The sequence below is a fragment of the Schistocerca piceifrons genome, chromosome 1, assembly GCF_021461385.2.
Source record: "Schistocerca piceifrons isolate TAMUIC-IGC-003096 chromosome 1, iqSchPice1.1, whole genome shotgun sequence".
In the NCBI taxonomy this organism is placed as follows: Eukaryota; Metazoa; Arthropoda; class Insecta; order Orthoptera; family Acrididae; genus Schistocerca; species Schistocerca piceifrons.
In genome coordinates this window covers 736,781,913-736,798,103 of record NC_060138.1, presented here as the reverse complement: position 1 = coordinate 736,798,103, position 16,191 = coordinate 736,781,913, and the positions used below count along the sequence as shown (strand labels likewise).

Below are 16,191 nucleotides of genomic sequence, written 5' to 3'. Positions count from 1 at the left end.
TTGCCTTATTAATTAGGATGACATATAATTAGAAAATTTGAAGGTGGCTCAGTATTTGACTTTCCATGCGCAAAGGTGAAGGAGATTCCACTTTGCACCTGTTAACAAGAGTTGCCTTGTTGCTGGAGACATTACTGCCTGAAAATACTGAGAAAGAAAAGAAAGAGAATTGGCAAATACCACATTTTACTCTCTGAATAACAATCTGATATATATGTTCACTTAAGAAGACATTCATAAGATAATTTTACAGTTCAAATTTGAAACAGTTCTTAGAATGGAAAGCTCCCCTGCTGAAGTAATGGATTTTATGAAATTAATTTCAATGTTCCTGTCAGTAAATGACATCTCGTATAAGAAAAGGGACCTTGGAAGAAAACGAGAAATTTATCGGATGAGGGAAGGGCAGATATTAGAAATAGCGAAGTTATGGCCTGTATGTTGTACATACATTGTGAATTGATATTTGAGAAACTTTTAGGCAGATGGTCGCAACACATCCATCGACACCATTACTGATTTGAGAGAAACATCCACAGAAAATTGATAAATAATGTGGTCTCACTTGCTGCACACCCACATCTTACAAATACTATAGCACCGATTTGTCTTATGCATGCTTATGGCAGTCTCTGATGTCTTTACTTTGTAAAGTTGTGTTGCAGAGTGCATTAGTGAAGATACTTGGGCCAACTGCCTAAAAGTGTGCTGCTGTGGAATTACTCATATTTTAGTAGTTGCTGTGTAAGGTAGTGGAAAAATGGTTAAATTAAAGGCATACAATGATGATTTCAAATGGGTAGTTTAATATAAGTCCATTGATGTTCTTAATGAGTTATGTGTGCCAGTGACAAATTCTCATTGACACTTCAAAGTACTATGTATGTATTGCTTAAAGGCAAACTGGCAGTAAACCTTACAATGTGATAAAATGCTATAATGATGTAAAGCAGCAAAATAACAAGATACCTAGGTGAATTCTTAGCGAATAAATGGACTTTGCATATCACATAGACCAAAGTTGATGGACAGGAACATCATTCAAATAGAGAATTTCAGATTGCACAAAAAGCAATTGTGGCGGCGGCGGTGGTGGTGGTGGTGGTGGTGGTGGTGGTGGTGGTTGCTGTTGTTGTCATGTTGTCAGTTGCTAGTACAATAGCTTTGTTTTTATGATTTATGTGATGATTATGTCAACTTTGGTTATCTAAATCAGAGGCTCTTGCTCATTACGGAAGGGTCTTGAAATAAGTGTGTACTGTTGTGTCTTATTGTATTTTTTAAACTTTAGTTATGTGTTAAGGTAACTAATATATAAGGTCATCAGTGTAGTGAAACTATTGGCAATGTATTTATAGATAGCTGGGAGAGACATAGAAAATGAGAAAATCGAAAATAAAATGTTCATTCCATTTACGAAAGTTCTTTCATAGAGGAAAATCCAGAGATAATACCCACATTAAATTTGCATACCACATCAAAGTATATTGCTTGGTTATCATTATCACTAACACCCATGAAATAGCTAGTATCTACCAATAGGAGATTGCAGCTGCACTAGACAAGTTTGGAACTGTAATGTATAGAGCTGGTCAATGGTCGCACTTATCCAGTAAGTCAGGATTCAGTGTGGTGCACTGCCACCAGTTACCTGCAGTCCTATCATAGGAGACAAAGAGGAAATGGATGAGACTGCCATTTGACAAAAGACAGTAGATGAACAGTGAGACAACGTGTGTTTTAATAATTACACTTTTTCTACAGAGAAACTGGTGTGTTGAAGTTTATGTACTATAGATTCATGGATTCTTCTTGCACAAGTTCTTTACTGAGAACAGTGTTTGTAATACAAAAACAGTTTTGTTGTAGGATCAAAATGGAGACCCAGTGTGACAGTTTTTGAAAAAAAAATAAAAATAAAAAATAAAAGCAAACTTTGCAAAAGCTGACATTTTAAAATTTTTATTGATTTATTTTTGAGAAATTCTGCAGTTAATCGATGATTCTATTGTCTGTCAAGATTGCGCGTATTTGTAAAATTGAAAGGTGTCAGTTTTGACAAACCATCTTCAGATCGGAGTATGTTTGCTACTACAGTAACCTTTCAATATCTGTACACAAATGTTCATGCTTTGTTACAGGTATTGTACTTGATGTGACAAGCATATTTGCTTATAGAAATTGACAGATTACTCTTAGAATCAAAGTAGGGGATGGACAGCTCAGTTCAGTAAAAGTTTTTGCCTACAGCAAGACATACAACCACAGATATTCAGCTTAGAATATCTCACATGTTTGACATTTTGAATAACAATAAAATTCTCTTGAACATCCAGCTGCATTAAGTGGCAAACCTCTTGACACAGCTGGAAGCTAGGGAGGATTTTATCAGTATATATTGGCACGAAACCATACATTCGTGTGTTTTGAAAATTTTTTGATATAGTGAAGATGGGACTGTTGCATTGAAATTTTCTGTAGGGAGCTGTACGAAGACTTGCTTCCAGTAGTCTTGCTGTCATTCCTGCAGTATCAGTTCCAATGTTACAAAATTAGAAATCATCTGTTAAGACACATTTCACAAGGAGAATGAGTTACATTTTGACCTTAGCTTTTGCTGTTAATAAGGTAACATTTGCAATAAAAGCCTGGGTTTTTCTTCTTTGTTGAGGGACTGTTAAATATTCTACTCATACGTTGAAGTTGATGCAGAAGAGAAGCTAAGAGTTGCAGATTTATGATTCCAACTTACTGTTATATGTTTGTAGAAATGGACGAAATGAACAAGTTTTTCATGATATCACCAGTTCATCAAATTTTATTTATTCTTGTCATTTTTTTAAAATAAAAAGTGTTGCTTTTGCTGCAGGGATAATATTGCTGACTAACACAATTTTAAGTGTCATTGATGTGTGTATATATGTACCACCATATGTTTATATCACACATGGCTTTCAATGTGAAGACATTGTAGAGATGAGTTATCTTGAGATAAATTTTCTCTGCAATTGCAGATTACCCCCAGGATTTGTGCAGCTTCGAAATTTGACAGTGCTTGGCCTCAATGATATGTCTCTCACAAACCTGCCACCAGATTTTGGAAGGTAAGATACTAAGTCACTTGTTATCCAACTTGTAAACGAGTTCTACTTATATTGCCTATTCTTCCATAAGGCACAAATAGTGTGCAGGTGAAAGAATGTAGGTAATCAACATTAGGATATATTTTTATAATAGGGAAACATTCCACATGGGAAAAATATATTTAAAAACAAAGATGATGTGACTTACCATACGAAAGCGCTGGCAGGTCGATAGAAACGCAAACACACACATACATACACACAAAATTCTAGCTTTCGCAACCAATGGTTGCTTCATCAGGAAAGAGGGAAGGAGAGGGAACCCACATCCTTTCGTCTTTCCCTTCCTTCCCTCTTTCCTGACGAAGCAACCATTGGTTGCGAAAGCTAGGATTTTGTGTGTATGTATGTGTCTGTTTGTGTTTCTATCGAACTGCCAGCGGTTTCGTATGGTAAGTCACATCATCTTTGTTTTTAAATATATTAGGATATATTTATTACTATAGCATAAATGAAACTTCTTCAACAGAATGACTGTGCCATTCTGAAGCAATATTTCATGCCATGTACTACTTGTACTTGTACTTGGTCTTCAGACAAGGATGACAAATAGTAAAATCATTGAATCGATTGCAACATGACATTTCCACTTGATTTGGTAATATCATTTTTATTTTAACATCTGTGGTTTATGAAAGTTCTGTTTATTCCTTTGAATTTATCATTTATGTTTCTATTCTAACTGTGTGTATTGGGAGCTGATAGGTTTACAGTAACCATTCAACCTCCACCCAAGGCATCCGTCTTATGTACCACTTTCAGTAAAATGCAGCAATCATTCATGATTTTTAGTTGAAATTGGGACTTAAATTTGTTGTACTTGCTTTTAGACCAGGTTGTTATATTTTTGAAACACATGTATTCCACTCTCAGATTGGTGTGAAACTCTCACATCACAATTTCAATTTATTACACTGTATATACTACTGAGAATACCCTGTAACATATTGTTTAGTACAAATCCCATAGATATAATTCGAATTTGACTGGATTATCTAGTATGTACATATTTGTTTAAGCACTTGTCTTGCAAGGTCATAGATGGAGAGCTAAATGCGATGCAATAAATAGACAGTGAGTTCTTGGTAGTTGCGTAAGGAAAACCACGCATTGTGATTTAATACAATGCTGTCATTCACTATGAATGATATAAATTGAACTAATTGTTGCCTGGCGAGAAAAATTAGTATGATATAAGAATTATTCGAATTGGTAACATTCTTCTTAAGAAATAAGCTGCTCAAGTCTGCTGTTGGTGATGTGATTGTGAAGGGGAAATGCAAAGAAACTACCATAACTAAATGAAGATCAGGCAGTCGTCATATACAGATTGAGGGAGACCATCAAGTGTTTCTGTGATTGGCTATAAAACTTGCATTAAATCAACAGGAGTACTAACTTATGAATTCTAAAATGTTACCAGTCGTCCAGTTGGCATAGTGACTGTGTGTAAGGAGTTAAAAAGAATGGGGTACAATGGAAGAACATCTCCTCGTTAGCCGCACATCTCTGTAGTCAGCACAGAGCAATGTTTTAGGCGGTGTAAAGAATGACGCCAGTGGGCAGTGGATGACTGGAAGTGAATGATATGAAGTAATAAATCACAATGTACCCAGTGGAATCCGATGGAATAGTTTGGGTTTGGTGAATGCCTGGAGAACCTTACTTGCCATCATGTGTGGTGCCAACAGTGAAGTACAGAGGAGGTGGTAGTATGGTATGAGAGCTTTTTTTTTCATAGTAAGGATGTGCTTCCTTTATTGCATTTTTTAAAAAAAAAGCTACATGCAGGAGGATACATTCACATTTTACAGTATTTTTTACTGTGTATAGAAGAGGAACAGTTTGGAAATGACTGATTTTTTTAGCATGAGAATAATACATATTGTCATAAAGCAGCAATGGTTTGTGAGAAATAACATCCCTAAAATGGAGTAGCCTGCTCAGAGTCTGAACTGGAACCTAGTGGAACACCTTTGGGGTGGGCTAGAATGTATACTTTGCTCCAGATGCTAGTGCTACATCATTTCCTTCTTTGGTTTTGGCTCTTGAGGAAGAATTGGCTACCATTCTGCGAAAGACAATGACACCTCATTGAAAGTGTCCCCAGGAGAGTTCGAGATGTCATAAAGACATAGAATGGACACACCCCATATTGATGTCCACTTACAATTGTCCAGATACTTTTGATCTTATGGTGTACTTCATTTCTGAATAAAAGTCATTTACATAGTAAAAGGAGTGGGGAAAAATTATAGATCTTCATTGTTCCTGAAATAAATCATTTTAAAGAGTATTCTATTTGATTTCAGCTGTTCTTGTCATGAATTTTTCTGTTTATCCCATCAGGAGAAGTAATTACTTACCTCTCTGTGGCTGCTCTTTTGTATTTACTATTTATGCTGAAGCTTTGGTATGTCATTGTAGCTGCTTTGTAACTTCTCTTCTTTACAGTTTGGTGAGCCTACAGTCACTTGAGTTGAGAGAAAATTTGCTCAAATCGCTTCCAGAATCCTTGTCTCAGTTGTCTAAGTTAGAACGCTTAGACTTGGGTGATAATGAGATAGAAGAATTGGTAAGCTACTATGTCTTCTGTATAGTTTTATATTGTAAAAACATTCATGTTTAGTACTATATTCTTCCTCTCCCCCTTTTCCTTTCACGTGTTCTGTATACAGTGTGTTTCTACCAAGCTGTTAATGTCAAGCTTGTTCTTTAGCTGTTTAATGTATCATTATTCTTTTGCTCCCAAATGAATGTGTCATTTTGGCTAAGGAGCAAACAGCAGTCTACACCACTATGATAAAAGTATAAAATGGGCACAGGAAATGTAGGTTTCTTTCTGTTTGTGTAGTTCACATGTGTCGAGTGCTTATTTTACTTGTTTACCGAGAATGAAGGAGGTATCATGACTCGGTGTCCACCAAAAATAATTCAGCACCTGCACAAATATAGTTGCTGGAAGGGCGCTGAAATATTGTACGGAGAGTAATGCCACGTCCTAGGTGAGTGACAGAAGTGACAGGCAGTGCATGTCACCTTCAGGCGATAAAGAAAACAGCACTGCAGGTGTAGCTGCAGGAGAAACCTGCATAAGTGATGTTAATGGTGCTTCCCCTGCTAGGAGCGATGTTTGAATTCAAACTTTACCACGTGCGACAGGCTTTGGTGAGTGTGTGTTTGTAAAGTGCGTTTTTATTCAGTATCCAGTACATCAACATATTTCGCTGAATTATTGATACCCAAAGTGTGAAAGAGGTTTACTTTATGGGACATGAAGTAAAAGAATTAGCACAACAGGTTTATGCTGATGAAGAGTGGAAAACGTTGGTCAGGGCAGTGGGCTGAACAAGTGAGTATTGCTTTTATTCACTTCATTTCCTTTTAAGTAGAATAATGCAATTTATGTTACTCCTGCATGTGATGAAAGTTCATTTTTATTTCCTACACCTGTCTTTCAATTAAAGTACGTGCATTTATGTCCAACTCATTATTGACTCTTCTGTTGTTTCAATTTTACTGTTGGAAGAAAAGAATGATGTGTAATTTTTTTAAAAACATCAGTGAGAACTACTGCCAGAAACATGTACATTAAGATTTCGCCTTTGTGTATAATGAGAGAGAATGCGTAGCTGTAAGGAAAGTAAAAGCTAACATAATACCATCCCTTCTCCTCAGTTTTTGTAATTTGTATCTGGTCATTATCATCATCATCATCATCTTGGACAGTTTCCAGCCTCTGGCCAGCACTGTATGGAACATTTCTTCTGGACGCATTCCTCTACTCTTTTCAGCCATCTGTCCCTTGGTCTTCCTCTTGGGTTCTTTCCTTCCAGTTTCATCTCATGTATCCTCGTGGGTATCCTCTTCTCCTCCATTCTCTTACATGTCCATACCTTCTCATCCTTGACTTCTCTATCTCCTCCTGTAATGGTTCCTCCTTCATTAACTTTCTGATCCTCTCAATTCTTAACCTGTCTGTCTTTGTCACTCCAATATATGGTAAATGCACATAATATTCCTGCTAACTTGTGACGATGGAAAGTAATGTTCCTGAATTTCCTAGTTACTGGTCAATACAGTAATGCACACCTATAAGATATATTTCTTTCTTTCTTTCTTTCTTTCTTTCTTTCTTTTTGTGTAACTTCCTGTCACAGGTCCTATCACCATCTTTGCAAGAAAGTGTGGCCTACATGGCAACATGAGACATTGACAACCATGTGGGCTGAGGTTTATTCAGTTACCTTTAACAGAGTGAGAGGAAGAAAGTCTCCTAGAATGCTTACCACAATTGATTTCGGAATGGAGAAGAGAAGTTACTGGAATCGTAGGACATAAATGTGTGCAAACACTTAAGGATTTAATTTAAGAAAAATTTATTTCCCAATTCTTCAGCCTTATTTGGAGAGGTGTCATGCAGTGGCTTCATATCTTTGCAAATCAATAAGTACATCCTCTCACTCTGTATGTTTGTCCTTTCCAATAACTATCTATCCCTGGGTTCCCATTTCACTATCAGTGATGAGCACTCTCTTGTTCCTCTTCATGTTTTGACACACAGAAAATATCAACTATTATTCATTGCTAGTACTAGAGAAAAACTTCACAAAGCTTATTCTGTATTAACTGGCAGAAAACTCAAGATGATGATTGTTACTGGATATGTGTCATAAACTCAATTGTTGTCCCATGAATGTGTACAGACTTCTCGCGATTCTTACTACAGCAACATCGAGGCTTGACTGCAGTACTGCTCTTAGCTGCTTGCTGGTAATCACTGCCTTGGCCCTGTGCGCTGGCTTTTTATGTTCTTGTTTTTCAAGGACTTTTGAGTGAGTTTCACCCATAGAGCTGTTTCCTATTGCTCTTCCAAAGGCTGTTCCAAAGAACTTACCACAACCTTCCAGAAGGTTCTTGAACATTCTGACTGTACTCCACTGTCTTCTAGTTGCCTTGGTGCCTGAGAGTGTTGTTCTTGCCTAGCCATTACAGCAACACCGGTGCTGCAGTGGGTTGTCAAAAAGTTTGGGTTCATATGGAGCACTTGCCTACTTCCTGATGTCTGCCTGACACCACCCATAATCAAGTTCCTCTCCTTTCTTTGTAACCATGTCACTTCTTACATTATTGAAATGGAACAGCCATAATAGTAATCAGTTTTACATGTCCTTTTGTTTTTGTGTATTTTGTAAACATAAATAATATAACCACTGGGAATGGGAATGGTCATGCTGCTCAATATTCTTAAGAGGGAGGGGAGGGGGGAGAAGGTGGGCTGGAGAGAGAGAGAGAGAGAGAGAGAGAGAGAGAGAGAGAGAGAGAGAGAGAGAGAGTGTTTGTGTTTGTAACAACAAAACAATTATTTTTTGACAATATAACATAATTAGATAGATAAAAAAAATCTACTCACCAAGCGGCAGCAGAAAACAGAAATAAAAACAAGTCATAATTAGACAAGCTTTCGGAGCCAGTGGGTCCTTCTTCAGGCAGAAGCGTTGAAGGGGAAGAAAGACGGGTGAAGGAAAAGGACTGGAGGTATCTAGGAAAAGGGGTAGATTTCAGAAAAGTCACCCAGAACTGTGTGTCACGGGAGACATACCATACAAGATGAAAAGGAAAGACTGATTGTTGGGGACTGCACCAGACAAAATTTGAAAACCTGAGAGTGTGAAAGTGGAAGACAGGATAATATGCAAGACAGAGATTACTGCTGAAACATCGTGTACGAGTTAGTAAGAGACAGGCAGGTAAGAAAATGAAAGATATATATAACTAAAACAGAGTGAAGAAAAGAGTAAGTATTCTCCTCCACCTTTAAGCTCTCAGGTTTTCAAATCTCATTTACCCCTTTCCCTAGACCTCTCCAGTCCTTTCCCCTTCAACCGTTCTGCCTGAAGGAGCCCAGCCCTAAAAGTTTGTGTAATTATAACCTTCTTTTATTTGTGCTTTCTGCTACCACTTGGTGAGCTGACAGTGTGTTTGTGAACTGTAGTAGGTTGTCTCATTAATTTGTGGTTTTCAGGTATGCTGTAGTAAGTTCACATCTCTATTTTACTATTACTGTAATTAGTATGTCATATAGTTTATTTACAATGTAATTGGTCAATAAATTCTGACCAGTATCCTTGAAACACGTTGTTCTTCATTCACCAAAGAAAGATTTTTCATATTCCACTGTAAAAGTTATAAATCAAGTACTTCCAAGTACATAAATCAGTACATTGGGATATAGGTGTTTAAATTTGAGTCACGTTAAGCAGTATAGGAGGAGTAAAAAAATTGATTCCAAAGCCACAGAGAGAATTTTTTCTGTATACTTGTCTATCTGGTTTCAGGGAATGATGCAAAAGCAGAAAGTAAGTAATTAAGAGATGCTTTTCGAAGAGAGCTAAAGATGAGACCAGAACTTTGCCCAGGGGATGTGCAGCTGCTAGTGACGTAGAAAAGGGTGGGATTTTGAGACTCTTATGTTTTTGAAACACATTATGACACCCAGGGACAGTGGATCTAACATTGCTTTCAAAATTTCATTGTTACAAACATGGCCTCCAGTTACCTGAAGGAGACTACAACAGAAATGTAGTTGACATATCGTTGAATCGGGTGTACGGCCAGTGGTCTGCGTTTTCCTAATACAATATTTTGACGTCTTCCTCAGGTGCTTCCTGTGACTGAATAACAGGCTGACCGTGTCCCGTATTTATGTCTGGACAGTGTCTGGCATTCCCTACACCATCCTCTCCCGCTGCTACCATGTCAGTTGGTTGCCAGATGTTCCATCTTCTGTCCGCACCCGCTTCCACTGTTTTCCCCGGTGGCGGCCTTTTCATGGCGTACCCTACTAGGTCCGCGCCCGCGGGATGCGTTCCTAGCACTATTGACAGGCTGCGTTTGCTATTGGTGACCGTTTCAACTTTCTCCAGCACCCCTGTCATTCTCCTGGTCTTGTGTTTTCTTCCGTTGTTTTTGTAATAGGTCCACAGCCAGGTTCCATACCATGCTGAGTTGGTATCCAGCTTCCCGGTTTATCAAGTTCTCTGTCATCTCGATTTCAATTGATTCAGTGATGATGCTATACCAAAATTTGGGGGTCTGAGATAAGATTCTGGTTTTATCATAATTCATGGTGTGCTCAAGTTCCAAGCAATGTTCTGCTATTGCCAATTTAGTGGCTTGTCGTACCCTTGTTTGCCTTTGGTGCTCTTTATATCTTATGTCAATGGTCCTGGTGGTCTGACCAATGTAAGACATACCACATTCACATGGTATGTGGTAGATACCAGGTTTTCTCAGTCCCAGATCACCCTTAACTGTTCCAAGAAGCACCCTGATCTAGTTCGGTGGGCAGAACACACTCTTGATATTGTGCTTTTTCAGTATTCTGCTGATCTTAGCAGATATAGGTCCTGCATACGGTAGAAAGGCTACCCTCCTGGCCTCACGACATATTCAAATTGTGATTCTGTTAGACATGCTAACTGACTTCGAAGTAAATGATGGGCCCTCAAAGTGCGTAAAGAGTGGAGCGATCACCCAACATCCCACAAGGAAAGTGAATTTCCAGAATGAGATTTTCACTCTGCAGCGGAGTGTGCGCTGATATGAAACTTCCTGGCAGATTAAAATTGTGTGCCCGACCGAGACTCGAACTCGGGACCTTTGCCTTTCGCGGGCAAGTGCTCTACCAACTGAGCTACCGAAGCACGACTCACGCCCGGTACTCACAGCTTTACTTCTGCCAGTACCTCGTCTCCTACCTTCCAAACTTTACAGAAGCTCTCCTGCGAACCAGCAGAACTAGCACTCCTGAAAGAAAGGATATTGCGGAGACATGGCTTAGCCACAGCCTGGGGGATGTTTCCAGAATGAGATTTTCACTCTGCAGCGGAGTGTGCGCTGATATGAAACTTCCTGGCAGATTAAAACTGTGTGCCCGACCGAGACTCGAACTCGGGACCTTTGCCTTTCGCGGGCAAGTGCTCTACCAACTGAGCTACCGAAGCACGACTCACGCCCGGTACTCACAGCTTTACTTCTGCCAGTACCTCGTCTCCTACCTTCCAAACTTTACAGAAGCTCTCCTGCGAACCAGGAGAGCTTCTGTAAAGTTTGGAAGGTAGGAGACGAGGTACTGGCAGAAGTAAAGCTGTGAGTACCGGGCGTGAGTCGTGCTTCGGTAGCTCAGTTGGTAGAGCACTTGCCCGCGAAAGGCAAAGGTCCCGAGTTCGAGTCTCGGTCGGGCACACAGTTTTAATCTGCCAGGAAGTTTCAAAGTGAATTTACTGCTTCTTGCAGTTTCAGCAGCACACATTCTTCACCCAGACCAGCTTGAGAGGAATGTTTGTACCATAGACCCTTTGGAGGCAGGGCATGTTGAAGTGGATAACCCATGCTTCTGGTTGGGAAATGTGATTGCCAGCTCTCAGCAGTCAAAGGAAATGTTGGGTGGTATCATTTTCTAGCAGGATAATGCCTGCCTACATGTTGCCAAGGTTCTTGAGACTATGTTGCAGAAGTTTCTCCGGAAAGCCCTTATGTTTTCTCCATACAGTCCCAGTCTGTTGCCATGTTATTTCCATATTTTTAGAGTCCTGAAGAAAAATGCTTTTGATTTGCTGTGAGCAAAGAGATTCATGCCTGGGTACAATTATGGTTCTGTGGGCAGCAGGAAACATTTTACAATGAAGGCATAGACTGTCTTGCCTCACAGTGGGATTAACTGTATTAACAATTATGGCTATTATTTTTGAAGTAATAAACAATGTACCCACTGTTCTTATATCTGTCTTTTTTTTCATTTGACTGCTCTTTGTACATTGGAACATATCATTTTGCACAAATGGATGCCAATCTCATGTAATTTGAAAAGTGTTATACAGCCAAGGTGGATCAGCCACAACTGGTTATAGTTTATTAGTGATATTGCTTTCTAAGCCTAACAAGTTGAGGTGACACATCAGGTTAGCTTGAATTTTATTGGTGAAATCAGCATTATCATTTCCGTAGGCAGAATCACTCAATAGATCATATGTTTTACTTTTGTAGTCCTTGCTTAACATTACAAGTATTGCATTTTCCGTGTCAGTGGTTAGTATTACTATACCCTGTATCACATTGTAACACTGCCTGCAGACACCAATGAAAAGAAACCAGAATATCATATGTTCCATACATTGGTACCATTTCCAAAACAATTAATAGAATTACTGTTTATTACTTTGTGAGAAAGATAAAGTAGGATTCCAAAAACTGAGTGTATCGTTGTGCAGGTATATTTAATGGTCTGCTTTAAAGACCATGCTGACACTCCGATTCAAGTGAGCAAACTGTTAGTATTTGTCTCTATATGTATAAGTGATTTTATCCATTGGTTTGTGAATTTGTGAGATAAAGTCCTTGTCTGGCGTGCTACTTTAGTTAAACGTGTCATTGAACATTAGCCCTTTGCTTTTATGTTTTAATGATAGAATCTCTCTTCACACTAAGAATGTGATCAGGGTGTTGCATTTCCAATCCCCACCCTGCTGTCATGTATTGTGGCAATTGTTATTCATCTATTGTATCTTTGGTGGTGATATGATAGTTTCTGTGAAACCAATTAGTGTGTAACTGTGTATTTAGCCATTCCTAATCATCAGCTAATCCAGAAGAGACTTCCTTATCTTACCCCCCTGCTCGCATATCAAGTTGATACTCTTTTTAGCTGTTTTGGAGCTGTGAATGGGATGGATGGATGGATGGATGGGGTAAGGGAAAAAAATGTGGAAAGGAATTTGGGGGGGAGGGTGAGGAGGGGGATGTAGGTGTGCACATTACTTATGTGGACTGTCACCTTTATTTTCAAAGTACTTTCGGTACAGTGAACAAACTTGTCCAATCACTTCCATGAAATTCTGGTGCTTGGAACTGTAGTCAACCCAGAATTGAGGGCTTAAATGATTTACTATTTAAAACAATACGAGAGAAGGAAAGTTGCTACTCACCCTATAGTGGAGATGCTGAGCCGCAGCTGTGAGTAGAAACTTTCCTTCTCTCGTATTGTTACATTCCATCCTGGATTTTCCATTGTTTGATTTACTAATTTAAAACATTGAGAAGCAAACTATTTATAGGGATATAGGAAGAAATGGCAGCCACTAGGTATGATGTCAAAGTGGTATTAGTTAATGTGACAACCAGTTTCAGGAATAAAGTTAATCGTAAACAAGATTAAAGCCCGTATTAGAAACAGCATAAACACAAAAAATTGTTAGCATAACATAAATAATAGGCAGAAGGATTATGTTGTCCAAAATGTTTAATCATGATTAAGGACATCGAATAGCAGTGATATGTATCTCTTATACCTGCTGTTGCATAGTATTAGAATTTTTTATTAATGATATAAACAATGATGTTCTGACTTATGACACATTATTGTATTATTAAGTGTCCTTTCAGTGTTTGGAATGTGCAGTCTCCTGATGTGTACATAAGAAAGCAGTATTGTGTTGATTTGGGTAATGTTTTTACTCATGCCCTGTATTGTATATGGATAATTTATTTTTACACTTAATTGTGTTTTTTAATGTCTGTTATTTGCTCAATATTTTTGACAATTTGATACTATTGCTTTTTATTTGCTTTTATGCTGATGCCGTGTTCGATATAGGTTTGTACATTGTTTAGGAGCCACTTTTAATATTATGAGTTCTTGAAATAGACTGAATAATTAATTAAAAATGCATTTTGTGGCTTAGGTGTTTAAATGAAACAGTGGCTTCTCTATATAGGTGTAAATGAAAGGAAATTATGGTGTCAATTATGTCTGAAAATTGTTACATTTCCAGTTAACAAGTATCATGGGCAGCAAAGCACCATTGAGAAGTGTGTAAAAAAGGCGAAGAGTGATAGTTTTACGAACTGTAAAAGCTGATCTTGAATATAAGCAGTACTGTTTGTATATGCTATTATCATTTTTTGTCTTTCATGTAATTAAAAAAATACAATAACTTGATTATGAGCGACAGATCTGTCACATTAATTGTGCTGATTAAAGTTGGTGGACAAATTACACTGAGGTTGTAGCATCTCTTTGCTGTCCCTCTTTTTCTCCTCTTATCTTTATTTTATTAAATGTATTGTTTTCTTGATTTTTTTAAAATTTCTCGAGACATTGTTGTAGAAAGTAAACATTTTTTTCCTCTGTTGTTGACTTTTGGCAAGATATTGGTGTAAGAGATGTATTGATAATTATTCTGCACTGGATCAGTACTTCTCTGTATCTAATGAGTAGTCCTAAATTGCAAGTCTTTTATAGAATTCAATTATTTTAATTGTTGATGCTCATATATTAATTCTCTGTTGGGTTTTCAGCCACATCACATTGGTAAACTTCCAGCACTACAAGAGCTCTGGCTTGACCACAACCAACTACAGCATTTACCACCAGTAAGAAAAACAAACAAAAAGTACCCATTTATCTTATGAGGCAATTTAGATATTCTGTATTTTCCTCAAACTTTGTCAGAACGAGTGTTACAAATAACAGAACTTTAACCATATTGAATATGTGTCATTAATTACATCCACTAGTCTTAAGCTAGTCTAATTAACAGATGCCATTAATTTAATTTCCAGATATCTGTATAAGATTTACTTTTAACAGAAATATTAATTTTAGTTAAATTTATTTCAGTGTTGCTACGTACCCATGTGCATGTATGTGCATGATTAGTAGAAATGGAAAAGACCACACAAAGAAACTCGACATCTTATGTGGTTGGGGCCCAAACATCCCCAGACAATACCAGAGCTTGGATAATCCGAAAGGAAAATAAAAGAAGGGGGATCAAAGGTCTTACGCACATACATATGGTTTTGGGAGGAAAACATTAAATGTATGATTGTAATAGTAGTAATGTTTAAATTTGTAATGAACAATTACTACACTGCCTGACAAAAAAGTGATGTACCCAGCAGGGGAGAAGAAAACAAAATGAAACCTCATAGTTTGAAAGAGTATGTAATGTTATAGTAGTCGTACAAGATTTAGTCAAATTTGCAAAGAACTTGACTGTGAGAGTCCACTTGTAATTCTGACATTGCACCCCCTTTGACTTGGATGCAGACACTAATAAGGTTGAGAAGGGTGTCATGAAGCTGCTGTATCCTCTTCTGAAACAGGTGGCCCACAATTATTGTAGCTGGTCCTGGATGTCCTTCATACTAGCACTGGGGAGTAGAAGTCTGAGCTGACCCCAAATGTTCTATTGGGGACAGATCTGGACATATTACTGGCCACAGGTGTGCCTCAACATCACCCAGACAGTCCATAGAAACGTGTCACATGTGAATGAGTGTTGTTCTATTGCAAAATGGCAACACAGTACCGTCACATGAGAGGTAACACATGAAGATGCAGAATATATGTGATCTACCATAGTGCTGTCAAGAGTTTCTACAGCCAATGTCAGCTGTGGTACCAAGAGTAGCACTGCTGTGCCTCTCCAAAACAGTCAGCAGTCCATGCTTCACAGTCACGGCACTATTCCAAACACAGCCTTGTGTTGTACAATTAGCAGCATGGGGTGGTAGTTCCCCACTCTGGCTGCTGCTAATCTCCAACAAATGGTGCAGGGTGTCTCAGGATGTTGCAGTGAGTCCATTACTTGTTCTTGGATGGCAGACACAGATGTGAAGAGACCACCATGTGCTTGGTGAACAGTATGGTGTTCCTCCGTTAAGATGGTCAGACATGGCCAACTGGAACATTGACAAAAAGTATGCGTGGCCTCATATTCCCATTCAGTCTAACATTAGCCCATTGTCACATCTGAAAGCACCACAAGTCTTGGATATTGCACAATTCCACCCACCAGCCAAATGAAACCCACATTGCGGGACACTTTCAGACTTTGTCAGGCACTGATAACACTGTCCCACAAGTGTATGTGGTATCTCCGTTTCCTCCATAGTGATCACTCAACATCTGAAGCAGTACCCCTTACATGCCCTAGCTTTACCCAGCCAAGTAACAGCCCACATGCACTCTGGTGGCCCATGT

At 38.5% G+C, this 16,191-nt stretch overlaps 1 protein-coding gene across 9 annotated transcripts in view; it reads left to right on the top strand.

The window, feature by feature from the left end:
- LOC124711466 (protein lap4) overlaps positions 1–16,191 on the top strand; it is a 539,589-nt gene that overhangs the window by 256,955 nt on the left and 266,443 nt on the right. For all 9 annotated transcript variants that reach the window (XM_047241583.1, XM_047241591.1, XM_047241606.1 and 6 more), the window contains exons 4-6: positions 3,015–3,104; positions 5,598–5,718; positions 14,502–14,576. In XM_047241583.1, the coding sequence (XP_047097539.1) occupies positions 3,015–3,104; positions 5,598–5,718; positions 14,502–14,576 (286 nt within the window). The remainder of the gene's footprint in view (positions 1–3,014; positions 3,105–5,597; positions 5,719–14,501; positions 14,577–16,191) is intronic.